Source organism: Oryza sativa, chromosome 5 (assembly GCF_034140825.1).
Source record: "Oryza sativa Japonica Group chromosome 5, ASM3414082v1".
NCBI classification, from domain to species: Eukaryota; Viridiplantae; Streptophyta; class Magnoliopsida; order Poales; family Poaceae; genus Oryza; species Oryza sativa.
In genome coordinates this window covers 28572734-28599489 of record NC_089039.1, presented here as the reverse complement: position 1 = coordinate 28599489, position 26756 = coordinate 28572734, and the positions used below count along the sequence as shown (strand labels likewise).

The window sequence follows — 26756 nt, the reverse complement described above, 5'->3', positions numbered from 1 at the left end:
ATCTTGAGGTTTTTCAATTCAACAAATCTACTATTATACATGTTAAGTTACAAATTAATAACCCATCAAGTGTTTCTTCCAAGTCTTGGTAGAAATTCAATGGGAGCTGAATTAATTCCATAAAAAGCACAGTGGAAGTACAATAGAAGTTGAAATATAATCACAAAGTAGAACTACAAACACAGTGGAAGGTATGGTATTTATAGTTTGAAAGAAAAATAATAATATTTTTAACAACAAAAAATAACACATAAATATAAGCTATTTGCTGAAATTAAATAAAATGTATAATTTTTTACAAGATTTACAATGATTTTCATAAAGCTCATTATATATTAACTCTAAATAATACAAAACGGGCTAAATCTAACAGGCGCACCAACAGGTGCGCCAAATTTCTAGTCTTATAATACGAATTCAATGCCAAAAATCGGAAGGAGAATCATGCCACGTGGCAACCCAGGTTTCGGGGAAGAGAGGCTCGTACAAACGATCTTGCGCGCGCGTGCACCAGCGTCCAGAAGTTTCTCTGCAAATGAATCGATCAAGCAATTAGGCACATGGGCCATGGCTCAGCAGGCCGTGTGAACTACGCCATGGAACAAAAAAATGCTGGGTTGTTCTTTTCTATAGAGATTCAACTATACAGGGATGAAACTAGATATTGTAGTCATGCAAACATCTGGTGCACGCTCATGGATGCATGAACAAGCACATTCAGTAATATATGTTTACTCACTACTTTTACGCACAACCATATAGGCTCCCATCGTTAGTCTTATATGAAATTAGCTACTGTCAAAATTTAAATTTTAGAAGCTAATTTTGATATTGATTTTTAAGTTTTTTTCATCAAAATTTATTTTTCAACATTGGTTTTTAAATCACTAAGAATATATAAAAAAATTACCCATAAATTATTATAACTTTTACTGATACTTCGTACGGGGTATTATCCACATATGCCCAACCTATATGGAGGCCAGAATACGTACAACACAGGAGAAATAAAGAAATAATGATCGATCATCCATTAATGATGAACATAAAACGATATATATAATTAATTAGAAGTATATATGTAGCGAGATCCTCTAGAGGTGCTCCAACAGTGGATCCGGTGTACAGAAGGCGATAAAAGGTTATGGGAGAGAATGTGCTAAGACGGTGGAGTGAGAGGAATAGTGGACAAGACCGCTATAGCTGAAAACCATACCGACACCGGTACGAACTGCCCCAAAATCACTTCACCCCAACCATTCTTAGGCTCGTTCGGATTATTGATAGAAAAAAAGGATAGAAAAATATATAAATTAAATAGAAATGGATTATAAGTGTACAACAAAGGAATGAAAAACAAAAGAATTCATCAGTCGAGGGAGGGCATTCAGATTACAAGAATTTGATAGCATAGGACTTGTGTGTATGCAAGAAGAAAAAAATAAGGAGCTCGAGGGATTTTTCATGTGAAATCAGCATCAAAGAAAACATTCCTTTGATTTTTCTGCAATTGGTTTCCACGTATTCCCTCCATAATATTTCTTAGAAATCGTGTGAAAATTCTCTAATCCGAAGAAGCCGTTTGGCCTTGTTTGGATTGAAGAAAATATAGAGGAAAAAATCAAAGGATTCCAAAACCTTAAAAAAAAACAATTCACTGTAGCAGTGTTTGGAATGGAGGAATTGAGAAAAGGAAAAGTGCAATAAAAGGTTCCCATTCCTATGGTTTGGGGCAAAATCACAGGAAATCAAACATCCAACGAAATCTCTCTATCTTTTTTTTCCTACGAAACACAGCAGTCCAAACTCGCTTGAATTATTGCGTTGCCACTGTATGTCTGGCAAAGCTCAGATAGCTATTGCTGCCTCTTACCAGAGGAGTAAAGAACTAACAATGCATACTTTGGTTAGGGATTAAAAGAGAAAATATAATGGATGTAATCAAATCACCAACTAAAATTTCATTGTTCCAAACATCTATCCTTTTATAGTTCATGTGTTTTATACTTTGTATTCTTCTGTTATGTATCTGTAATCCTATGTTTCATATTCCTATATGTTTTCTTCATGGGTGTGTTTGGATAATGGAAAATGGGGGGTGGAATTGTGATTGGGAAATGAATGAAGTCTTTGGATTAAATGGAAAAAGGAGAATGAATGGCTATGATTTGAAGATGGGCGGGAAATCATTTCCCTTTCTCATTTGCCAAATATTGCCTATGTGTTTTCCTCCGTAGAAAAGAAGAAACTTTTCCTCTCATTGTCCCTCTATTTAATTGTTACTACCCATTAGACCCAATGGGCCAGGCTCACTGTACCACGGGTGGCAAAGCCACACGCCTTTTCTAGTGTTTCTCGAAAGCTCACGCAGCTAGCTTGCCTGAGGTATGTCATAAAGAAGAGGACAAAAGTTACAGAGGCACATCTTTCAGTCAAGAATATACTCCATCGTCCCATTTTAAATACAAATCATAAGTTTTTATACCTAATTTTAATCATCTGTCTTATTTAAATTTTTTTATAATTAATATTTTTATTCTTACAAGATAATAAAACATGAATAATACTTTATGCGTGATTTATGTTTTCAATTTTTTTAAAAAAAATTAAATAAGACGGACGATAAAAATTGGGCACGGAAAATTATGGTTGCACTTAAAATGTAACTGAGGGAGTATATATAATGGAATACTTTGTACTCACTTCACAAAAGTTTATGTAATATATATAATTTTTTTTAAAGAGCGATTGTGATGCGAACATTATCGACGATGATTAGGAAACTATATATATATTAGCATATGCATGAATTTCCGGAGCAAATTCTTTTGCCGCTGGTGTGATTGGTCGACGTCATGGGCAAGCTGCGTTTCAACAATTTCTTGTGTCGAATTGCACACAGCAACTGGCGGATGAACGGACCAGACTCGTCTTCTTCATCTTCGTCGTCATCTTGTTGGGACGCGAAGGTGAGAGGTGAGAGCAGGTTAGGGCGGTACCCCGTGTAGATACCCCAGTTGCACATCTGCAATGAATTTGGAATTTCCGGGAGGTAGATTTCGGAGTCCCATGACATAACCTCGGTCAGAGAAAGATCCTGTGTCGTAGTTGTGCCGATGTACCTGTTGAGATTATGGGCATATAAGGATTTAATTTATTCCATAAATAAATCATGACATCACAGATGAAAACTAGCATGAACGCATCATTAGATCTACACATGTAAACTACACAGAATAACATGAACAGATCAAATATGCGCAACATATTGAACACGTACCGAGGTGACGAAAAGACCGGCTGCTTGGTCGAAACTTTTCGCAGGTGTCTACGAAGGCACGAAACACGCGAGCGAAGAGGAAGGCGAGCCGTCGCGAACGAACAGGGAGCAGTCGCGCGAAGCGCTTCCCAAAAACCTTATTGCCGCCTTCTCCCGGTGCAGGACGTCAAAGGCAGAGGTTCCGGAGACCTGCTCTCCCGATCGCTGGTGCACGCCGGCGAGCGGGATGGAGTAGTCTACGAGCGACGGCGCAGTACAGAGTAGGAGGCAAACCCTAGATTGATTTTCGCATATCTTGCGTGAAGACGGCGGGTCGGTTTATATAGAGAAGGGTCGCTTGATCAGGGCGCCCGCACGATCTCTACTGCGCGTAACCGAACCGGATAAGTCGCGCGTAACTTATCCGGACTCCACGCCGTTTGCACGCACCGGATTTTCCGGAACGTTTCCAAAACAAAACGAACCCGAATTTGCAGCAAAACAAAACTGCAAAAGGAGGCTGCATCTGCGCAAGGGTGAGGAGCCAATTTTTCGGACCATTCGACGCGTACGTCGTGCACGCGCGCCGCCTGCCCTGCCCTGCCAGGCCAGGCCAGGCCAGGCGAGGCGAGGCGAGCGAGCGCGCGCGTGTGTTTCCCCTCTTCTCTCCACCACACATGCTTCAAGTGGCTAGGAGGGCATCCTCCCTTTTAAGGAGGTCCCCCTCTCCTAGAATAAGCAAGGTGGTACTAAACTCCACATGCATGCCATCCCATGAGGTGGGCTTTTGTGATTTTCCAAAGAATTAATCTTCGAGTGGGCTAAGGCCCATTCATTAATTCCAACAATCCCCCACCAAATCTCAAAATCCCACTGAGATTTGCCTTTTCCAATGTACTGTTTATATACCAGCGGTTCGATGGAGACCAATTAAGGTTGAACATCCACCTAGAACTCCAAGCTACACTTACTCACAACTTGAACAATGGACTACGCCTTGAATTGCAAGTCTTGTGCAAGCAAGTTTCACTCAAAGTCTTATCTGGTACTAGACCGTCTGTAGACTACCCCTCGGGTGGAGCGTATAAGTCATACTCCTAGGTCTTTAGTAAGCTTCCTAGAAGATTCACCCAAAATCTTCATAGACTGCGACCAACAGTCAAGCTCACAAAGGTGAGTTCCTTCAAGAATGCTCTGCAGGACAACATCTTTGCTAATTAAAGCCAACAGAACTCATTAAGGCATAGCCAACCTGCCTTGCAGCTTACGAGAGTATATGCATCTTCACTTGGATAGGGTATATATATTGGTACTCTCCTCTAGTTTATTAATGGTTTGTTCTTCCCAGGATCTAATTCACGGGATCTCCGATCACATAGACTGGGTTACCACCATAGTATAACTCACATGGGTCTCAAACCCATCTCCTTCGATGCATTGTCTATCACATTTCGTGATAGTCCCTTCGTGAAGGGATCTGCCAGGTTTCTCGCTGTTTGGATGTAATCCAACGTTATAACTCCGGAGTTTCTTAATTTCCTGACAGACTTCAATCGTCTTTTCACATGTCTAGACGATTTCATATTATCCTTAGAACTATTCACTTTGACAATTACCGTTTGATTGTCACAGTTCATAAGGATAGCCGGCACCGGTTTTTCAACAACAGGCAGATCCATTAATAGATCACGCAGCCATTCTGCCTCAACAGTAGCAGTATCCAGTGCCGTTAGTTCTGCTTCCATGGTTGACCTCGTCAAAATTGTCTGTTTGCAAGACCTCCATGAAACAGCACCACCACCCAGTGTGAAAACATATCCACTAGTGGCTTTGATCTCATCCACATCAGAGATCCAGTTAGAATCACTATAACCCTCCAGTACCGCAGGATACCCAGTATAGTGAAGTCCCAATTCCACAGTACCTTTCAGATAGCGCATTACTCGCTCAAGCGCACGCCAGTGATCATCTCCCGGATTAGAAGTAAATCGGCTCAACTTGCTCACAGCAAAGGAGATATCAGGCCTAGTTGCACTAGCCAGGTACATCAACGAGCCAATGATTTGGGAGTATTCCAGTTGATTCCTAGCAATTCTCTTGTTCTTGCGAAGCAACAAGCTAGGATCATAAGGTGTTGGAGAAGGCTTACTATCAATGTAGCCAAAGCGATTCAAGATCTTCTCCACATAATGGGACTGCAAGAGAGTAATCCCATTCTCACCTCTAATTAGCTTAATGTTTAAGATAACATCAGCTACTCCCAAATCTTTCATATCAAAATTTTGAGACAAGAATGATTTAACCTCATTTATCACCTCAAGGTTTGTCCCAAATATCAGTATGTCGTCAACATACAAGCACAAAATAACTCCCTCACCCCCACCATGGCGATAGTACACACATTTATCTGCCTCATTGACTGCAAAGCCTGCAGATGTCAATGTTTTGTCAAATTTCTCATGCCATTGCTTAGGAGCTTGTTTCAGACCATACAAAGACTTCAACAATTTGCACACTTTGCCTTCTTGACCTTCAACTACAAACCCATCAGGTTGATCCATATAGATCTCCTCATCCAGCTCTCCATTAAGAAAAGCTGTCTTAACGTCCATTTGATGAACGAGAAGACCATGTGAGGCTGCTAGGGAAAGTAGCACACGAATTGTGGTCAATCTAGCAACAGGTGAGTAAGTGTCAAAGAAATCTTCGCCTTCTTTCTGAGTATAGCCCTTAGCAACAAGCCGAGCCTTGTACTTTTCAATAGTACCGTCAGGCCTAAGCTTCTTCTTGAACACCCACTTGCACCCCACAGGTTTACACCCATAGGGTCGCTCTGTCACCTCCCAAGTCCCGTTAGCGATAATGGAATCCATTTCACTACGGACAGCCTCCTTCCAGTAGTCTGCATCAGGAGATGCATATGCTTCTGAAATTGACTTAGGAGTGTCATCCACGAGGTACACAGTGAAATCATCACCAAAAGACTTAGCCGTCCTTTGTCTCTTACTCCTTCGAGGAGCTTCACTGACATCCTCCTCAGAGACAAGTTCATGTGTATGTTCAGTTTGTTCTGGTGGTGTGATTGAACTGGGAATTATTTCAGAGGGTTGGTTCGAACCACTATGTGTATCCTTCATTGGAAAAAAGCTCTCAAAGAAGGTAGCATCACGAGACTCCATAATTGTACCAACATGCATGTCCGGTACCTCGGATTTAACTATTAAAAATCTATAGGCAATGCTATGATGAGCATATCCCAGAAAAACACAGTCCACAGTCTTAGGTCCAAGTTTGCGCTTCTTCGTTATTGGTACATTGACTTTCGCCAAGCACCCCCATGTGCGCAAATAAGAAAGTGATGGTTTTCTACCAATCCATATCTCATATGGTGTTTTGTCCTTATTTCTGTTAGGAACTCTGTTTAACACATGATTTGAGGTCAACAATGCCTCCCCCCACCATGCCTTAGGCAGTCCCGCGGTGTCCAACATGGCATTCACCAAGTCAGTCAGTGTGCGGTTCTTCCTTTCAGCAATCCCATTAGACTCGGGAGAACAGGGAGGCGTCCTCTCATGTATGATGCCATGTTCCTCACAGAATAAGTCAAACTCGTTCGAGAAAAACTCTCCACCACGATCAGACCTAAGCCTTTTTATCTTTCTGTCAAGTTGATTTTCAACTTCTGCCTTATAAATTTTAAAATAGTCTAGAGCCTCGTCTTTCGTTTTCAACAAGTACACATAGCAAAATCTAGTAGCATCATCAATCAATGTCATGAAATATCGTTTTCCACCCTTCGTCAACACCCCATTCATTTCACAAAGATCTGAATGTAGGAGTTCTAGTGGTGCCAAGTTTCTCTCCTCGGCAGCCTTGTGAGGCTTGCGAGGTTGCTTCGATTGCACACAACTATGGCACTTAGAACCTTTGACAATGGAAAACTTAGGAATTAAACACATGCTGGAAAGCCGAGACATCAAGCCAAAATTAATATGACATAAACGTGAATGCCAAACATTAGCCTCATCATCCACACTGCCACAAATATGGTTCACAGACTTATTGCAGAAATCAGAAAGGGAAAAGCGGAACAGGCCTCCGCACTCATAACCTTTACCAATAAAATATCCATGTTTAGACACGACTACTTTATTAGACTCAAAAACCAACTTAAATCCGTCTCTAGTCAGACGGGAGCCACTAACAAGATTCCTGTCGATAGAAGGGACATGCTGCACGTTCTTCAGCTGCACGATCTTTCCCGAAGTAAACTTCAGATCTACCGTGCCAACACCATGAACAGAAGCATGTGACCCATTCCCCATTAGGACGGTGGAACCCCGTGCGACCTGATAAGAAGAAAACAATGAGATGTCAGCACAAACATGTATATTGGCCCCAGTATCAATCCACCAATTAGTAGATTGATTAACTGAAAAAACAGTAGGTAAATTACCATACCCGCTTCCATCTCCAGTGTTGCCAATGGTCACATTAGCAGACTTAGAAGTCTGCCCTGCAGGTGCCTTCATCCCCTTGCGTTGTGGACACTTCCTAGCCAGATGACCAACTTGGCCACACACAAAGCAAGTCCTCTCATCCTGATTAGGATTGTTGTTGTTCTTCTTCTGCTTCTTGAAGTTGGTGGTCTGCTGAGCTTTGTATTTCCCCTTGCTCTTGTTCTGGGCCTTGTGCACAACATTGGCACTGGACTGCCCACCATCGCCCTTAGACGCGGCATCTTTTTCCCGAGCTTTCTCCTCAACATCAAGAGACGCAATCAACCCCTCAACGGAGTATTCCTGTCTCTTGTGTTTGAGTGCAGTACCGAAACTCCTCCAAGATGGAGGAAGTTTTGCAATAATGCACCCGGCCACAAATTTGTCGGGTAAGACACACTTAAGGAGTTCGAGTTCCTTAGCCATGGTTTGTATCTCATGAGCCTGTTCGACTACAGAACGGTTGTCAGCCATTTTGTAGTCATGAAACTGCTCCATGATATACAGATCATTGCTAGCATCAGTAGCACCGAATTTAGTATTCAGTGCATCCCACAACTCCTTAGCGTCGGTCATATGCATATACACCTCGACCAGACGATCGCCAAGAACGCTAAGAATGCATCCCACAAAGAGAGTAGTGGCTTCCTCGAATTGCTTCTGCTGTTCAGCAGTAAGAACTCCTTCAGGTTTGCCAGTACTCACCCAGAAGCATTTCATAGCTGTCAGCCACAGAGTGACCCTGATCTGCCATCTCTTAAAATGCACACCGGTGAATTTATCCGGCCTCAGTGCATCGGCAAAACCAGCCATAGTAAAATCACAGTGCCTATAATAAGGTTTTTGGATTGTTGAGATTATGGGCATATAAGGATTTAATTTATTCCATAAATAAATCATGACATCACAGATGAAAACTAGCATGAACGCATCATTAGATCTACACATGTAAACTACACAGAATAACATGAACAGATCAAATATGCGCAACATATTGAACACGTACCGAGGTGACGAAAAGACCGGCTGCTTGGTCGAAACTTTTCGCAGGTGTCTACGAAGGCACGAAACACGCGAGCGAAGAGGAAGGCGAGCCGTCGCGAACGAACAGGGAGCAGTCGCGCGAAGCGCTTCCCAAAAACCTTATTGCCGCCTTCTCCCGGTGCAGGACGTCAAAGGCAGAGGTTCCGGAGACCTGCTCTCCCGATCGCTGGTGCACGCCGGCGAGCGGGATGGAGTAGTCTACGAGCGACGGCGCAGTACAGAGTAGGAGGCAAACCCTAGATTGATTTTCGCATATCTTGCGTGAAGACGGCGGGTCGGTTTATATAGAGAAGGGTCGCTTGATCAGGGCGCCCGCACGATCTCTACTGCGCGTAACCGAACCGGATAAGTCGCGCGTAACTTATCCGGACTCCACGCCGTTTGCACGCACCGGATTTTCCGGAACGTTTCCAAAACAAAACGAACCCGAATTTGCAGCAAAACAAAACTGCAAAAGGAGGCTGCATCTGCGCAAGGGTGAGGAGCCAATTTTTCGGACCATTCGACGCGTACGTCGTGCACGCGCGCCGCCTGCCCTGCCCTGCCCTGCCCTGCCAGGCCAGGCCAGGCCAGGCCAGGCCAGGCGAGGCGAGGCGAGCGAGCGCGCGCGTGTGTTTCCCCTCTTCTCTCCACCACACATGCTTCAAGTGGCTAGGAGGGCATCCTCCCTTTTAAGGAGGTCCCCCTCTCCTAGAATAAGCAAGGTGGTACTAAACTCCACATGCATGCCATCCCATGAGGTGGGCTTTTGTGATTTTCCAAAGAATTAATCTTCGAGTGGGCTAAGGCCCATTCATTAATTCCAACAGTACCTAGAGTACAATGTGCTGCCCTCTCTGTAGCAAAGGGTGTGGGTCTCGCCGTCGAGCCAAGCATCCATGGGCTCTGGTACCTGGATAAATCCATTATTGCCGCCATTGAACCAATCATTCATAGGCTCTAGTTCCTGGAATCCATTATTATAGCCATCTTTCATGTTGATTTTGATCGTGTAGAGAAGCTGCCACGGCAGGTCGTCGTCGTCGTCGTCGTCTTCTTCAACCGACAAAGTCCAGAACTGGACTGTGTTGGTCATGGATATCCTGATGGCCAGGCACAACCGTCCGTGCAGCTCAAAGGCAGTGAACGACGTTTCGTCAGCCGCTGGGCACCCGTTGTCCGGTGGGCTATACATGCGATGCTTCTCGCTCGCGACGTCGACCACCAACACCGGACCGAGTGTGGGAATTTCGGGTGGGTGCCAGCTCGGGGTGCCAGTAGCGGTCATCACGCATATCTTGCCACCTACAACGACGGATGGCGTGGTTTCTACCACGGTGCACGGGTACAGAAGCGGGAGCTGGCGCCACCCGCCGCCGCCGGCTTCACCGCTTGTGGGCAGCGTGTACACGTCGATCCTGCGGTCGGCGAAGCGGAACAACTTGTAGACGTGGGTGGTCGGGCTGAACCCCAAGACAAACCTGGCACGCGACGATTTATAATCTGGCCCGATGGGAGGAGCCCTGGGGATCGCCAGCTTCTCGCCGGTGATGGGGTTGCACACGACGACCTTGGCCCTGCTCCATGACGCGAAGCAGAGGAAGCCATTGCAGACATTGGCGAGGCTATAGCTGATGCCGTTCTTAATAACCCGGTACATGGGCGCCCGCTGGCTCGTCGACACCGGAGAGACCATAGCTGGGACGACGGTGGAGACGCTTTGGCCGTCGGCGTTGACCGTGATGACGAGCAGAGCGTCCGGGACGTCGTCCTTGGACGGCACGGCATGCCTGTCATGGTGGAGCTTCCGGAAGGAGGGGTCCCTGACGATGCCGCGCCACTGCGTCGAGACGCAGCATGAACGGGCGACGTCTTTGGTTGGCGCCCTGAGCAAGATCTCCCGCCACAACTCGTCGACGGAGATCGTCTCCCCGCAGATCGCTGCCATGGTTGATGATGTATGTACTGTAGATTGAACGACGACCCTGACCTGATGCCCCTGTCTCTTAATTGCTCGTTAATAACCCCGTTAAGTCGGCAGGCATTGTCTGCTACGATTTGGGAATCTGGTATTGGATACGATTGATATCCTGTAGATCAAGATGAATCAATAACCTGGCATGATTCCGGTTCGATTCCGCAGCACCCAATTAACTGTGTAGAATACTTGTTTCTTTGACATCTGCATGTTGTCTGCTTTCTAACTCAGGCCTGATTTAGTTACCCAATTTTTTCCCCAAAACATTATATCGAATCTTTGACACATATACATAGTGTATTAAATAGATTTAGAAAAAACTAATTGCACAGTTAAGGGAGAAATCATGAGAAGAATCTTTTGAGTCTAATTAGTCCATGATTAGTCATAAGTGCTACAGTAACTCACACTGCTTCAGACAGCCGGATCCGTTGGCGAGAAGGCTATGGACAAATACCCAAATAAATTAATTTAAACACCTACCTATTTAAAAATACCTAAGTATTCTGAGAAATTTGTATTTTAATTTATTACATAATGTTAATCTTTCTCAACTTTTCCTTATTTTTTTTATTTTCTTTCCGTTGTAACGCACGGACACTTTTTCTACTAGTAAAAAAGAAAACTACAGTGCATGTTGCAACACTTGAAACTGACAAATTGCCTGCGCAAAGATGGGCCCATGGGCTTCTTCAATGCTCTTAAGGCCCAACCTTAGAGTCCAAGAAAAATCAGTTAGCCCAAACCTTTTCCGATTACCATAACGATCCATTTTTTCCAGCCCATGCTGAGTCACCCACCCGGCTTCTCTAGAAGCAACTGGAATCAATTCAAACGCAGTCGTCTTCCTCCTCTCCGTTGTCTCCTCTCGCCTCCGCCATCGAATCTAACAGAACCTCCCCAATTCTCAACCATCCTCAACATGCTCCTGGGCCGTGCCGGGCCGGGCGGCCCGTTTAGCCATCTATACCTCCCACGGAAAAAGTACACCGAAGGTCCCTCAACTTGTAATCGAGTTACAAAATCGTCCCCTAACCACAAAACCAGATATATGACATCCCTCAACTCATAAAACCATTCGCTTTGACTCCGGTTTTGTCCGACGTGGAAGCTGCATGGGACCCACGTGGGCCCCACATATCAACGTGGCCACGTCACCCTCCTGCCTCCTCTCTCTTTTCCCTCTTCTCTCCCTTCCTCATCTCTCTCTCTCTCACACACACACTTCTCTGCAAGGCTGGCAGTGCGAGGGCGTCGGCAGCCGACGACAGGTGACGCAGCGGCGGGCCGACGACGGGCGACGCGGCGGCGGGCCAGCGATGGCGAGGACGCGACGATGGTTGCAGAGGCCGCATGCGTGGAGGAGGGCTTCGGCGGCCGGCGACTGGCGAAGCAGGAGAAGAGGAGGCGGCGGCGCACCGCGGGCAGTGGGCACAGGCGGCGGGGGGAGGACCGGCGTGCGGGCGGCGACAATAACCCACATATGCTAATTACACAGCCTAATCGAATATTTGAACACATGCATAAAGCATTAAATATAGATTAAAGAAAAACTAATTACACAGTTAAGGGAGAAATCGCGAGACAAATTTTTTAGCCTAATTAGTCTATGATTAGCTATAAGTACTACAGTAACCCACATGTGCTAATGACGGATTAATTGGGCTCAAAAAGATTCGTCTCGCGGTTTTCAGGCGAGTTATGAAATTAGTTTTTTCATTCGTGTCCGAAAACCCCATCCGACATTCGGTCAAACATCCCATGCGACACCCATTATTTTTAATGAAATGTACAAACATACTACCACTATCCGAAAATAAAAACGCCCTTCACCGAGGACGAAGCAAGCTCCCCGTGTACACGCCAACATGGACGCAATTGGCCTCCGCCGCCACGTCCGTTTGACCGCCGGTGTTCGGATCGTACACCCGCATCACGCCGCCGCGTGAACTGACACGGCGCTCCCACACCCAGAAGACGATCCTCCCGTCGTCGAGCACCACCACCGGCTCCGCGCGTTCTCCGTCCAACCGGAATGGCCGTCCGTGGTATGGCATGGTCACCGTGTACAGCTTCGACCAATGCTGCGGCCCCACCTTGCCGCCGTCGCCGGCGAGGAGGAACCACAGGTCCAGGGTGCCAGCTTGGTGGTCGTCTTGGGCCACCACCAAGGAGCCCCTCAGTGCGGCCAGGGAGACGCGGAGGCGGTTGTGGAAGGTCTCCGGCGGGCCGCCGACGAGTTCGGGTCGCCATTGCTCCGCCTCCACGTCGAACGCCGTGATCCAGTCGCCGCCGCCAGTCTCGCTGAGCAAGAATTCGTCGCGCAGCACGAAGTAGGCGACTCCGTCGACGACGGCCACGTACTTGTCCCACGTTTTGACGTTTCCAGGTGGGCTCTGCACCTCCCTTCACCGCGCGAGGCGGCCGCCGTTGACGCCGTCGCCGCCGAGGGCGAGGACCGAGCAAACCTGCCGCTCGCGCGGCTGCAGCGCTACGTCGTGGGTGATGCGAAGCACCTTGTAGTCCCCCGTCGACGCGGTCCGCACGAGCGTGAACGAGTAGTTGATGGGGTGGACCTCGTAGTCGGGGACGAGGGGAGCGGCGCCGGACGCCGGGTCGAGCACGCGGAGCAACAGGTTGTTGTCGACGAGGAGAGCCATGCCGCAACGCGTGGACGTCCACCACCTCCCTCCCGTAGGCGTTGAGGCGCCCGCGGACGGCGACGGCGAGGTGCGGGCCCGGGTGCCTTGCCGCGTGGGCGGCGACGAAGCTCGGGTCGGACAGCAGGGCGCACCACGGCCGGCACACGGCGCGAAGGCGGCAGAGCGGCCTCGCCGGGAGGCGCAGCAGTATGTCGTGGAGCAGGTCGACCGGCAGGACGCCGTCATTGCAGGTGGCGACCAGCGAAATGTTAATGCCGTTTTCACCGTCGTTAACCCGTGGCCTTTCCATCGCGGAGGCAATATTGCTGACAGCGTGCTGCGTTTAATTTCTTCTGAAACGGAGCTTGACTTATGAGTAGAAGAGCTGATGAATTAATTCGAGTACTGGACCTATTCGGATACTGAAACTTCCCCTTCGTGCTAGCTTTCCTATTCGGCATCGCTAGCGGAAGCCGTCGTCGTCGTTTGTAGTTCGTGCTATGGAGGTGGATTTTCATCTTTCGAGGGATATTCGTTTGCATGTCATCTAAATAGTTATCAAAAATTTTTTAAAAAATAATAATCTCTACTTTTAGTTAAAAAATAAGAAGTACTTCCATCGTCCGTCAAAAAAACCAAGCGAAAAAGGAAAAAAACCAAATATGTCTGATTCAAAAAAAAAAACGGGAGAAAAAAGCCGGAAAAAGAAAAACCAAACGTAAAAAAAAGGGCGATAAAAAGAAAAAAAAAACAGATCGGTCCCATCCAAAAAAAACCGGAAAAAGAAAAATAAAAACCAAACGTAAAAAAAAGCGATAAAAAGAAAAAAAACTGATCGGTTCGATAAAAAAAACACGGGTGAAAAAACCGGAAAAAGGAAAGAAAAAACAAATATGTCCGATCCAGAAGAAGGGCGAAAATAAGGGAAAAGAAAAACGAATCCGACTCCGTCTACGCGGTAAAAAAGGGCGAAAAAAAAAGAAAAAATCTATCTGATTTCAAAGAAAAAGGAATTATATGTGACACGGTTAAAAAATTTCTATCTCTACCTCTACTATACTTAAAAAAAATAAAAGGTGCTTCCGTCGTCCGTAAAAAAACCAGCGAAAAAAATCGGACGAGCGAAAAAACCGGGAGAAAAAAAAACGGGCGAAAAAGAATCGGTCCGATTCAAAAAAAAAGAAATCGGGCGAAAAAACTAGGCGAAAAAGATCGGGTGAAAAAGCCGGGCAAAAAAAAAAGAATCCGATTATGTGGACGCAGTAAAAAAAAGGGCAAAAAAATAAAAATGAATCTGTCTAATTTGATCAAACAATGTGGCTCTGATTTTTTAAATTAAAATCCGTTTGATAAACTCCTAAGTAGGCTCGAAAAATAAATTCTAAATCATATGCTAATTTATCAAATTAGTCTCGGTTCTACCTATTTGTTAATATATCAAATTAAACTTGATTTTTACCGATTTGAGGTTTTCAAGGTGTCACATTATCGAACGGTGTTTTTCCCGTTGCAACGCACGGGCACTATTGTTAGTATAGATTAATATGAAATATATTACTCCACAAACATGCAAGTCTAAATTCAAATTCTACAAGTTACAACAAAAATAACAAATTAAACTGGAAATAGTTATCGTGCATTTGTTACTATATTTGTTGTTTTTGTTATAGTTTGTAGAAGTTAAATTTAAACTTGCATGTTTGTGGAGTGATATATTTCATATTAATCTATGTTTCCAATTTTTTTCATATTTTTTATGACTATTTAGGTAGCATGCACGAAATGAGGGGATATTCCCTATGAAATGACTTTCCCTCCTATTCGGTGTCGTATTATTCATTTGTCGTTTGCGGTTCATGCATGATGTCAACTTCGGAAAATCCTCCCCATTTGGCGCCCGATGGGGAAAAAAATTGGACGCCGGCGCCTCCCACATCTTGCGCGCCGCCCCCATCACGCGCGCTGTTGCAACAAATCACTCGCATATTACGGAAACACTCTATTAGGAGGATCCGTTTCATTTTTGTTCCACCAACAATGTTTCGGCTAGTGTACTCGAGATGTTTCATTATGTACCAAATGTTGCAGTAGATTTTTGATATTGCTTTAATAATTTCATCTTAATGGACATGTAGTTTTGTTGATGTACACGTGATTTAAGTGTTGCAATGGTTTAAAATCGTTTGTTGTATACATTGAACCAATTTGTTTTCATCTAGCGATCTGACTGTGTTTCACTTTTTTTAAGAATTGAAACATTCTTTCGCTATTTGCTGAAACATTGTTTTTATATAGGATGAAACAACGCCCGATTTTGTAGAAACCGTTGTTTCATACGTTGTAGCAAAATATTTCATGAGGTGATTTGATTGTGTTCTAGTTTTTAAAAATTGAACATTTTCGAACTATTTAGTGAAACATTTTCGATCTACTTGGTGAAACAGCGTCTAATTTTTTAAAAAAAATCGGACGCCGATTTGTAGGCGCCTCAGAGTTGTCCATAATGATTATATATGTTTATTTAGAGTAGCCTAACAGTGTGCGTGACCAATTGGACCAATTGGCTACTCTCTATTTTAAAATTATAACAGTGTGCGCGACCAATTGGCTACTCTCTGTTTTAAAATTAATTTAGACATAATATTTTATAGTATAATGAATCTGGACAGTCTTTCTATCTAGATTCATTGTACTAGAAGATGTCACCTCCAATACTATCGGTTTTTTATGGATATGGGAATAATAAGTAATAAGTTTCATAAATACTCAATGCTACAGTGAGGTACTGATATCTCGAGGTATTTTTTGTTGGACTCGAGCAAATCTCTTTAAAAAACCAGAATTTTTGTGTAGGGTGGAGAGAGGTCGGGAAAAAAAAACCCTACTCCGTATCTCAACACGAAGAACTTTTGGTGACGATACAATGCATCATATGTTGCACACCTTTACTTTTTTTTCCTATTATTATTTTTTTAAAAAAGAGAAGATTATCCTCCTCCATTTTCCATTATAAAAGCACTGCTTCACGTACTTAATTTTTTTTCTTTTTACAAAACTCTTACTAACAATGATCTCAAGAAACGACAACTGCAATTAACAGGTTGTAACATCCTGTGCTTCATCAGTGTCATTCGAATTAGAGCACGCCTTCACTTGCCGTTTGCTGCGGCAGGTTCCGTCTCCAAGATCACTAGCAGCAAGACGCTTCTCTCCACGCCGATTCTGTTGTGGCTCATGGTTACAAGCCGCATCTTGCAACGCATCATCCAGTTGCCCACACGATGCAGCGATTAGTCCTGCAGGTCGGTATATATGTTGATCAGATTGTCAAAGACAGAAATTTTGACGGAACTCGACAAAGCGGTATGTTGATATTACATCACTAACTTGTTTTTTCAAAAGAAAAATATATATGAACTACCATTGGGTCGTTTACAAAGGTTTAAGTAACTTACCGACAAAAAGTGCAGAAGGTTTCGAAGGTCTCGACTTAAACTCGGGGTGAAATTGAACACCAACGAAAAATCGATGATTGGGTATTTCGACGATCTAGAAAATTGGACAAACAATAACATCAACATTCATGAATTTTGGAAAAGTTGAAATTTGTTCAAACAAGTTCGGTTCTTCGGCTTCTACCTGCACCCTTTCTCCGGTCTTGTCTGTGCCTACAACCTGAAGCCCACTGTTCTCAAATAATTGCACCATATTGGGATTTACCTGGAAAGTTAGTCAATATTACATATCAAATTTTCAGAAAAGAGAATTTTTGCGGTGCTCGAGAAAGTATCTCAAGGTATCTAAATTTTACGTTAAGGATAATTTTACCATCCTTAAGAATGTACCATAAATATTATATTTTCTAGTGTAAAATTTGGTACATCCTACAGGTACCAAAAAATTTTAGTGTAAAATTTAGATACTTAAGGTACTTTTTCAATGACGGTAAAATTTCTCTTACACTATACTTTTTGATATTTTGAGATACTTAAGTACCTATAAATATCAAATTTTGTATAAAAAATATAATTATTACCTCCTAATAACTTCTCAATGATGGTAAAAAAAGGCAATTAAAACACCATGAGTAACATTATGATGAACTACACAAGATATTGGTCAGCAAACCTGGTATCTGTGCCGAAACCTCTCATCTATGTGGCTGACGCTACCATATCTGAGTGATTGCAAAGTAATTAACACATAGAGAATTAAAACAGAAAAGATGCACTTGTGGTAAGAGTAAGTGTTCACTTACAGCTTGGCAGACTTGCTACCTGCAACCTTGAAAAATATCCTCTTTGATCCACGTCGCATGGTACCACCCTTTCCTTCGTTGGAGCACTGAAGGAGATGCTATTATTAGCTTTGTACTAGGAAACAGTAACTAATGGCCTAAATTAAGTTTGTAACTAGCCAGTACATATATATAACTAAATTCAACATACTTTTTTTTTCTGAAACAACTCATATCAGACATGGAGAAGTTTTATATTGGTATAAAAAATACAAGACTAAAATCTTGAGAGGCTATGATCAGAAAAATAGAACTTGATACAAAAATGTAGCATGTGTCCAAAATTTGGAGCATGTGCATGTAATTTCCGATCATTTATATGTATGAACTGAGGGTTTGACAATTACCTCTGGCATTATGGTCACACATGGATTCTCCGTTTTGGCATCAAATTCTGTGCTGTTAGCATCAGGCAATTTCAAAACATGGCGTGCAAATTCAACCGCAGTGAGCTGCATGCCAAGGCATATGCCCAGGAAAGGGACATCGTTTTCGCGGGCATACTTAACAGCCAATATTTTCCCCTCAACACCTCTCTCTCCAAAGCCACCAGGTACTAAAATGCCATCTGCACCCTGAAATGAAATATCTTTCAGATAAAGTATATATAATAAAAATTGTACATGTAGCAAACATTTCAGGAGTAAACTTCTCACCCTCAGTAAACTCCATGCTGTGTTGTAAGCATCAGGTGCCTATTAAAATTTAACAAAAACATGTAAGGAAACAAATATATATATACTACAGAGCAAAATATGATGCATAGTGTAAGTTGTTCAAACCACAGTGGCAGTTGAATCCTCAAGATCGGTGGAAGGAACCCAATCAACAACAAGTTTTCTGCCACAAGCTATACAAGCATGTAGAAGAGCCTACAAGAATTGCAGATCAAGAAATATGTTGGACAAAACTGATGAGGCTTATAATGGACTGAAGGAAGCAAACACCATAGGGATCCATCCGTCTCACCTTCATCACTGAAAGGTATGTATCAGATACACCGGTGTATTTTCCAACCATGGCAATTCTGACCTGAAAAAGGAGCACACAGACCGCTTAGGTCGTTCTAAATTTTTGTTATTGAACTCTTACTAACAATGACCTCAACCATTTGATTTCGCTAAAATCTAGATACACTTATAACATGACACATCAGTGTAGTAAGAAAAAGAAGGCATTCTTCTTGCCTTTCTTTCCCAAAAAAAGTAAGAAAAAAAATCATGATAGTTTTTTTTTCCTTTTTTAATGTAATCTCAGATATCCCTTTTGTTTGCATTGTGAGGATGAAAAAAGAGACTAACTGTTTCTTGTAGTGTGTCATATAGATCAGCCCTTGCCGTCCATTCCTCCAAGTTAGGCTCACCAGCAACACTGCAAATGTGAGAAATGAGCAATTGGGATTGCATATAGCAGCGTGACACCTTTAACTTACTCTTATATGGAACATTGAAAATATTACCTTTCAAGATTCAAAACTTTAAGAATAGCTTCATGTGCCTTTTGGTCCTAAAATGACAAGAGTAAGATATTCAACACAGTGCAAGGGTGCAAAATTTTGTCTGGTGTATAAGAAAGCTAGGACGATATTCTCTGTTTACCCGCAATAACAGAGGAACACGCCAGATGTTTGAAACGTCACACAGAGTAAAAATGTTAGCTACCTGCGATGGCCACAAGAGTTCATTAGCAACTAGAGCAATCAGTTGCTAACAATAATCATTAAATTAAAAAGAAAATTTCATTACCGGCACATGGCAGAAGAGAGAGAGTTTTTCTTTCACACTTCTCTCCAGTTCCTATTAATAATAAAAACATGCTCTTAGTTAATAAATAAGAAAGTTATATGGTCCTTAAGAAAATACATGAAGGCACCACAACTTAATACTAAAAATGAACCGGTAACTGGGTTCATAATACAAACCTTAGTACAACGGCAAGCTATAATATTTGGCGTGAGACCATATTCTCTTAACTTACGTATACTATTTTGAGTGGGCTTAGTTTTCTGCACAAGAACATACATAAACCAAATTAAAGATGTATGATATTATTTTCAAGACGAAGGCGGCAATTAGCAAATAGCAAAGTCACAGGTATAAATATTTTTTCTGACCTGCTCACCCACAACGTTCAGAACTGGAACAAGACCGACGTGCACCACACATAAATTACCAGCACCTGTCCAAAAATAACATGCAAATAAGGTTATCAATATCATCATGGAGAAAAAAATAAAATATCTGTTATGCAATAATTCAATTTATTTACCAACACGATAGGAGAATTGACTAAAGGCTTCAATAAATTGTGTGGATTCAATATCGCCTGCAGCATAGTGTCAAATAAATACTGTTAATAAACTGAAAATAAAGAGACGAGTAGCTATATATAGCTTTGAAATTGACTTCTAAATCCAAAAATGTATGTAACTCTAAGAATTTGTTAAGACTAAAATGCAGCTGGTTAATTGTCTCTTGTCACCTATAGTGCCACCGAGCTCTATTATACAGACATCGGCAGGATCCACCTCGCCATCAACCGGAACTATCGCGACACGCTCAATCCAATCTTGTATCTCATTTGTAATATGTGGGATAACCTTACAAGAAAAATGATGATTGGTTGGATTTTCAAGAAATGTAGATACTAAATTTACCAAAAGTTCAAAAACAAATTAAGAAGACTTGAGGAGAAGTGGCTGGCACCTGAACAGTCTGACCCAAGTAGTCCCCCCTTCTCTCTTTCTCATAAACATACTGTCGTCAACCACCACAAGAACATGGCTTTAAGTAAGCTAATCAAGAGCTAGCATAGTGTCTTTACAAAACTGAGACTTATTTATCTATTTATGAAGGCTGATATTTTTCATGTTGTTATTGTTAGTACTTATATATTACAGTATTGATTTTTATTTGAATAGTGGGACTATATCATAATCTAACACACATAATACTCATTTAATTTTCAAACTTCGCCTAAAGTGTGATTTTTGTTGAAGTGTAAATGTGGCCATTAACAATTTGTTGGCCATAGCTTAGACACATGGCGGGTTCTAGGTAGTTAATTAATGTTTGGGAGTGAAAGAAGAACTAATGATGGGTTCTCTCTATTATTCAAAAGTTTATACATACATACATGATGGATCTTCCCGGCGGTTATGCTATGGTCTCGAGTTAGTTTAATGTCGAGAAACCTCTCATAGTTCCCAAGATCCAAGTCCGCCTGCAACAAGTGAACACGGTAATATACATCAAATGAACAAATATGTATCCTAGCTATCACGGATATTTCACGCGAACATTTATCCAATACCTCACCACCATCATCTAACACAAACACTTCGCCGTGTTCATGAGGAGATATAGTTCCGGCATCAGCGTTAAAGTAAGGATCTACACATTTGAGAAATACAGTTACAGCAAATCTTACCTCGCATAGAAAAAATTAAAAAATAATCATCAATTCATCAAACACCTAGCTAGTCAAATTAGTAAAAGTAGTCATGACTAAAAATTAAAAGATATATTACAACATATTACAAGAGGAATTTTACAATTCTTGATAAATTACTTTGAGGTACATAAATAATTTTACAAGTACATCTACCTCTACCTCTAGGTACATTATCAAGAATGATAAAATTATTCATATTACAAACACACTAGAAAAATAGATGCAGAAGAAAAGCTGCAATATGTAAATCAACACGGAAGAGAGGCTTTAAGGTACTCCCTCCATTTTAGGTTACAAGACATTTTGACTTGCTTCAAATTTAACCAAGTTTGTAGAAAAATAATAATAATATTTTCAACTCAACACAAATCTATTATGAAAATATATTCAACAATTGATTTAATGAAATTATAAACATTACTATATTTGTGCATAAACGTTTGATTTTAACTAAAGTCATAACGTTTTATAATCTGAAACGGAGAGAGTATATAGTATTGTTCTTGTTTAGCTACTTCATCATATTATTATGACAGATTATTCGCTCCATGTCTTTGAACTAAAAAAACAAATTCTTCTGCTGCAAACCACTTTCCAGAATTCAAATAAAAGTATATGCTAGAAGTGCATATATATTTAGGGTATGTTTAGTTCACAGCCTAAACCAACCATCCAAGTTGTGGCGCCGCCAGAGATGGTGGCGAGAGAAATGATCGCCACAGCTGTGGTGGAAATAAGCATGCAAATGAAGTAGAAAAAAGTGTGGTTGCCACAACTCACGCATTAACCAATCAGCCAAACTGTTGTGCCGCATGTTTGGCGAGGCAATGTTTGGCGGGGATTCAAACACCCCTTTAGAAACGGAGGTAGCAATATTGTAGGCAAAGAGAGAGGGGGAGGAAGGAAAGATTGTAGGCAAAGAGAGAGGGGGAGGAAGGAAAGAAGAAGCACGTGTTGGTACCGATCTTAATGGACGTAACGCGGAGGCCGCACGCCTTGAGGACGACGCCAATGCTGCTCGCCGTCACCCCCTTGCCGAGGCCGCTGATCACGCCTCCCATCACCACCACGTACTTCATCGTTTCTCTACCTTGTGTCGGCAGCCGAAGGGCTAGGCTCCTCCGCTTAAACCTTAAACCTAAACACAGCCACCAACCAAAAGGTGAATTATCTGATCGCGCACCGGCCGCCAGGCCTTTTATTAGCCGCAACACGATCGGACTAGAATTTGGTTCCGATCCCCGGCCGTATAGTTCACGTCGACATAGTGCGACGATTATCGTTCGGTTAGGGGCTGCTTGAACAAAAAGTAATATATAATCAGAGCCCGTTTCTGTTTTGTTTAGGCCCCCAACTTGCCTCGCGCCACATGTAAAAAGCCGAGGCTAATTAGCGGTAAACAAACAAACAACTGCTGCAGCTCACGCGACCCCGTGCCGTACGTGCATTACCCACACCACACACCATGACACACCACGTTGCTTTCCCGGCCCGCCTCAAATTAATCAACCCATCAATCGATCAGACCTCGAAAAATCTCCTGAGATGACGATGAATCGGGCGGGGTGATACGACGGCGAGCTCCGCGAGATGACGCGCAGTGACCTTAGTTTTCGTCACGACTCGCGCAAAACTAAACCATCAGTCCGACCGAGCCCCCCCAAAACTTCCACGCGCTCTCCGATCCCCTCCATGCAATGTCTCCGGCCGTCCTCAGGTAGTCAGGTCAGGTGGGCCGTGTGCCAGGTTCCCCGCGCCAGCGCGCGAGCGACTCCACGGACCACGGTCTACGGGTACGTGCCGCCGCGCGCCTCAGGCGTCGAAATCGAGTGGCACACGTACGCACGAGACAAGCCGCGCGCCGACGCGCGTGGAGTCCTCCGAGTCGAACGATACCTGCTCCTGCGGTCCGTGCAGCGATATGCATGCGTACCACATAGCCACGCACACGGCGGCACGGCGCATGCACGTAGACTACAAATCAAACTCACGGCCCGTGTCCACTGCACGGGTGCGGGCGCAGCGTGCACTCTCGCGACATGCCTCACGTCGCGGTGGTAAAATATAGTACGAATATATAACAACAACCAGGTCGGTGTCTTAGCTACGACGACGATACGACCCGGATCGATCAGCATTGACTCTCGCGTGGTTGCCCAAATTCGGCCCTGATTAGTTGCCCAAAAACTTTTCGCAACAAACATCACATTAAATTTTAGGATACATATATAGAGCATTCAATATAGATAAAAAGAAAAACTAATTGCACAGTTTGCATGTAAATCGCGAGACGAATCTTTTTAGCCTAATTAGTATATGGTTAGCTATAAAGTGTTATAGTAATACATATGTGCTAATGATGGCTTAATTAGGCTCAAAAGATTCTTTCGCGGTTTCTAGTCTGAGTTATGAAATTAGTTTTGTCATTCGTGTCTGAAAACTATTTCCAACATCCAGTCAAACGTCTGATGTGGCACCCAAAAATTTTTATTTCAGGAAGTAAACAGACCCTTAAATGGGAGAGAACACTCGGTTTGCGTTTGCCTCATGTACCTGATATACACCTCCACTTGTACCAGCCTCCTTTGCTTTCATCAATTGATCACCTCTTGGCTTGGCCGCGTTCTGCTGTTATTTTGGGGAGAAAAGAAAGAGAAGGCCGCGCCGGGCGGTCTAGTCACGTGACGAGTCCATTCAGTTTCAGGCAGAGTGAACGCCGCCGGCGGCCGGTGCCGTGTGATTGCCAATTTGCCTGCACCGCCTCGGCACTGTAATGTTACATGGCAGTGCACATCCAATCTGCGTGCTCGCGTGGCGCAGGAGAGCGGCATTTGATTCCTTCTTCCCTTTCATCCTTTGCAAGTTAAAATGCAGCACGGTAACACGCTTTTCCTTTTAGCTGGTGCCTTTGGTATATGAGACACAGACTCTGCGATTGTCAGTCCAGCCGGTGTCCTCTACGACCAGAAATCTTCTTTTCTTTACCACGAACAAACCACCCCCTTGTTGCTGGGCCTGGGAATCGATCTCTCGTCTTTCTTCGCCACGACTCCCCTCTTCCTCCCCTCCTCGCCCTCTCGTCGTCTTCTTCGCCACAAGTCTCCTCTTCCTCCCCTCCCATCTCCTCCCGGCTCCATGGCCATGCATACACCACCGTGGGAGGAGCTCCCTGCCGACGTCCTTAGGATCGTCTTCTCCAGGGTCGCATGCCGTGCAGACCGCCAGGTGATGGCCGGGGTCTGCGGGGCTTGGCGCCGCGCCGTGAAGGTGAAGGTAGCAACAGGCCAGCCGCCACGCCCGCGCCAGCTTCCCTGTCTGCTGCGCCCCAACGGTGGTGATTCCTCCGTCTGCTGCCTGCTCTGCTCCGGCGGCCACGGGATCAGCGTCGTCCACGCCGCCCACCTCCCGCAGCAGCCCGTCGACGCACGCCACGCCCGCTTCTTCGGGTCTCACGACGGCAGCTGGGCGTTCCTCGCCTCCGCCCAAACAAGCGGCCACGTCCTTCAGAAGTTCGGCACCGACACCATCATCCCGCTCCCCGACTTCATGGATGTGCAGGGAGGAGAGAGCTCCTCCATCGTCCACCTCGCCGCGACGCTCTCGCACCAGCCGGGCCACGCCAGTTGCCTCGTCGCGGCGATCGTCAAGACGTACCCCATCGATGTCATGTCTTTGAGAGCTGTCGCGTTCTGGCGCATGGACCATGGCACCATGGCCTCCGAGCTCCACAGAACAGAGATCGAGGCTATGGAGCCAGAGGACATCATCTTCCACAAGGGCGTCCTTCTCGTCCTCACCCAGCAGGAGAATCTACTGGCGTGGATCCCAGAGTACACGGACGAGGGGCGTGGAGTCGAGATGCACGGACCGGAGCACCGCGCCTGCGGCAAGCCCAGGATCTACAACGAACTGGCCGTTCAGTCACGGTACCTCGTGGAGTCCCAGAACTGCCTACTGCTGATCGTGAGATACAGGGAGGGTCATCCCACTTCTTCCACCCAAGAACTCAAGATATTCCAGCTGGTGGAGCTTGAGATACCGGATGAGAACGGTATTATGATGACACGTTACAATTGGGTAGAGCTGTTCTCTCTGTTTGGCGAGATGATCTTCCTTGGGCGAGGCTGCTCCAGATCCTACAATGTGTCCAACTACCCGGGCTTCACAGAAGGCGTATACTTCCTGGACGACGGGAGCTTCTACCATGCTGACCTCCTGTCCCATGACGCTGCCGACCAGAAGTACACCTGCAGTGACAATGGGAGGTGGGTGAACCTCCAGGTCGACCGCTGCTTCCCGCCGGAGCAAAGCTGCTCCTGCTCTCCTCCGATTTGGGTTCTCCCTTGAAGGGATTGTGGTTACTTCTGCAATTTTACTCTGCTGTAAGCTGAAGTACGGTTCCTTGCATGAATGACTTTCAGCTTAGAACATTTATTTTGAGCATTGCCTCTATTGTCCTTGTCACATTTCTGATAATTCCTGATAATTCAGTAGCTCTCTAAATGTCAGTGGATGATTGCAGATATCTTCATGTTGCTACGCTTGTGCTGGGATTTTTTTTTCAGATTATATTTGTTCATGAATGGTACTAGTTGCTAACATGGCGCTCTTTTTTACAGTGTTAATGATGTGCATAGCACAATTTAGTTTGTATGTGATATTTAGTCCTGAAGCATGTGCACAGTGAAGTGGAAGAGACCAAATGCCTTAACCTTGTTTCACTTTCATAGTTGCATGGGTTCTGACTGCTGAGTTTGATGGTATTGCACTTGTTACATAGTTACTGTCTTACTGATTAGTCTAAATCGTTAACTGAAACATGAATCCTCCAATTGCTGTACAGCGTTTGCTACCTTAAGTTTATGCTGTCCTTTTGGATAATTCAAGATGTTAGCATATCCTTGTGTTGCTATTGATAATTTCAGTTTGTTCCTTATTTTCTCTTTTTGGATATTGAGGTGAGTGCTCTTTGCTTTGGTTTGCTTGAAGTGCATTTGCATGCAGTCTATTTGGTTCTGTACTTTGTCAGTCTACTCTTATTTGCTTGAATTCATTTAGTATATGTAAGGCATCCAGTGGAGTCCTTTTTAGACAATGAAGGCATCCGGTGGAGTGAATAGAGAAAGTGAGAACATTGAGATTCTTGGTGGCCTGGTGCTTCTTATATCTCTGTTTTGCAAACCTGTCTGCATGAGTAAAAGCAAACGGTTCTTCCAACTTGTCCATGCATTTTTTTTTCATTTTTGTTCTTCCGATAAAATTATGGAGTAACTGTTAGGTTTTTAGCTTGCTACACGAGGGATGAGGCTGGCTTTCTAATTTGGCCGTTATGACTGAACATTGTGTAAGCATTTTTTTTATTCTAATTTAATGTTGCAGCACAACAATGTCTTACCATTTCTTACGTTCTGCTGATGTTGTACTAAACATTATCGTTGCTTTCTTCTGATGGAAAATGTAAGAGAACTATGCCCATAGAGTTCGGAGATCAGTAACTTACTGTGTCTGCTTATATCTGTTTTTTTAACCCCGTCGGGGTGTACTTGTATAAGAAGGTGTGCTTGTATCTGTTACAGAACAAAGCTGTAACATATCCGGCGGCAGA

General features: G+C 44.0%; 3 protein-coding genes and 1 pseudogene across 4 annotated transcripts; 1 reads left to right on the top strand and 3 right to left on the bottom strand.

The window, feature by feature from the left end:
* Positions 1 to 2794: 2794 nt before the first annotated feature.
* LOC136356428 (F-box protein At5g65850-like) lies at positions 2795 to 10729 on the bottom strand. Its single transcript, XM_066310305.1, has 3 exons — positions 9845 to 10729; positions 9615 to 9694; positions 2795 to 3122 (listed from the first exon to the last, which is right to left on the bottom strand). Exons 1-3 carry the CDS (start codon positions 10727 to 10729, stop codon positions 2795 to 2797), a joined length of 1293 nt encoding a protein of 430 aa, XP_066166402.1.
* Positions 10730 to 12588: 1859 nt separating this feature from the next.
* On the bottom strand, positions 12589 to 13711 carry LOC136356699 (putative F-box/LRR-repeat/kelch-repeat protein At1g11620; annotated as a pseudogene).
* A 2691-nt stretch (positions 13712 to 16402) lies between these two features.
* Positions 16403 to 22314, bottom strand: LOC107275437 (uncharacterized). 2 transcript variants are annotated; one of them, XM_015783209.3, is made up of 21 exons: positions 22113 to 22314; positions 21011 to 21090; positions 20834 to 20920; positions 20404 to 20454; positions 20180 to 20297; positions 19967 to 20023; positions 19812 to 19876; positions 19620 to 19703; positions 19444 to 19494; positions 19297 to 19359; positions 19158 to 19204; positions 19000 to 19069; positions 18668 to 18730; positions 18481 to 18570; positions 18355 to 18393; positions 18046 to 18273; positions 17660 to 17745; positions 17530 to 17578; positions 17041 to 17121; positions 16857 to 16950; positions 16403 to 16697 (listed from the first exon to the last, which is right to left on the bottom strand). In XM_015783209.3, exons 1-21 carry the CDS (start codon positions 22228 to 22230, stop codon positions 16495 to 16497), a joined length of 1824 nt encoding a protein of 607 aa, XP_015638695.1. In that variant the 5' UTR covers positions 22231 to 22314; the 3' UTR covers positions 16403 to 16494. The 2 variants fall into 2 exon arrangements, with proteins under 2 accessions (XP_015638695.1, XP_025881600.1); XM_026025815.2 differs by lacking the exon at positions 19000 to 19069 and having other exon boundaries at positions 18668 to 18746; positions 19155 to 19204.
* Positions 22315 to 24125: 1811 nt separating this feature from the next.
* On the top strand, positions 24126 to 25672 carry LOC9268982 (uncharacterized). Its single transcript, XM_015783616.3, has one exon. It carries the CDS (start codon positions 24287 to 24289, stop codon positions 25496 to 25498), a length of 1212 nt encoding a protein of 403 aa, XP_015639102.1. The 5' UTR covers positions 24126 to 24286; the 3' UTR covers positions 25499 to 25672.
* Positions 25673 to 26756: the final 1084 nt, after the last annotated feature.

Excerpts from the sequence above, each read along its gene's own strand:
- LOC136356428 (XM_066310305.1), bottom strand. The coding sequence starts at position 10,729 with ATGGCAGCGATCTGCGGGGAGACGATCTCCGTCGACGAGTTGTGGCGG. Across the intron at positions 9,695-9,844 it reads TCCAGTTCTGGACTTTGTCG|GTACCAGAGCCCATGGATGC; the intron begins GTTGAAGAAGAC and ends GGATTTATCCAG. Across the intron at positions 3,123-9,614 it reads GGCAGCACATTGTACTCTAG|GTACATCGGCACAACTACGA; the intron begins GTACTGTTGGAA and ends TAATCTCAACAG.
- LOC107275437 (XM_015783209.3), bottom strand. The coding sequence starts at position 22,230 with ATGAAGTACGTGGTGGTGATGGGAGGCGTGATCAGCGGCCTCGGCAAG. Across the intron at positions 20,921-21,010 it reads TGTTAGATGATGGTGGTGAG|GCGGACTTGGATCTTGGGAA; the intron begins GTATTGGATAAA and ends CACTTGTTGCAG. Across the intron at positions 19,070-19,157 it reads AAAGTTTTGAATCTTGAAAG|TGTTGCTGGTGAGCCTAACT; the intron begins GTAATATTTTCA and ends TCACATTTGCAG.
- LOC9268982 (XM_015783616.3), top strand. The coding sequence starts at position 24,287 with ATGGCCATGCATACACCACCGTGGGAGGAGCTCCCTGCCGACGTCCTT.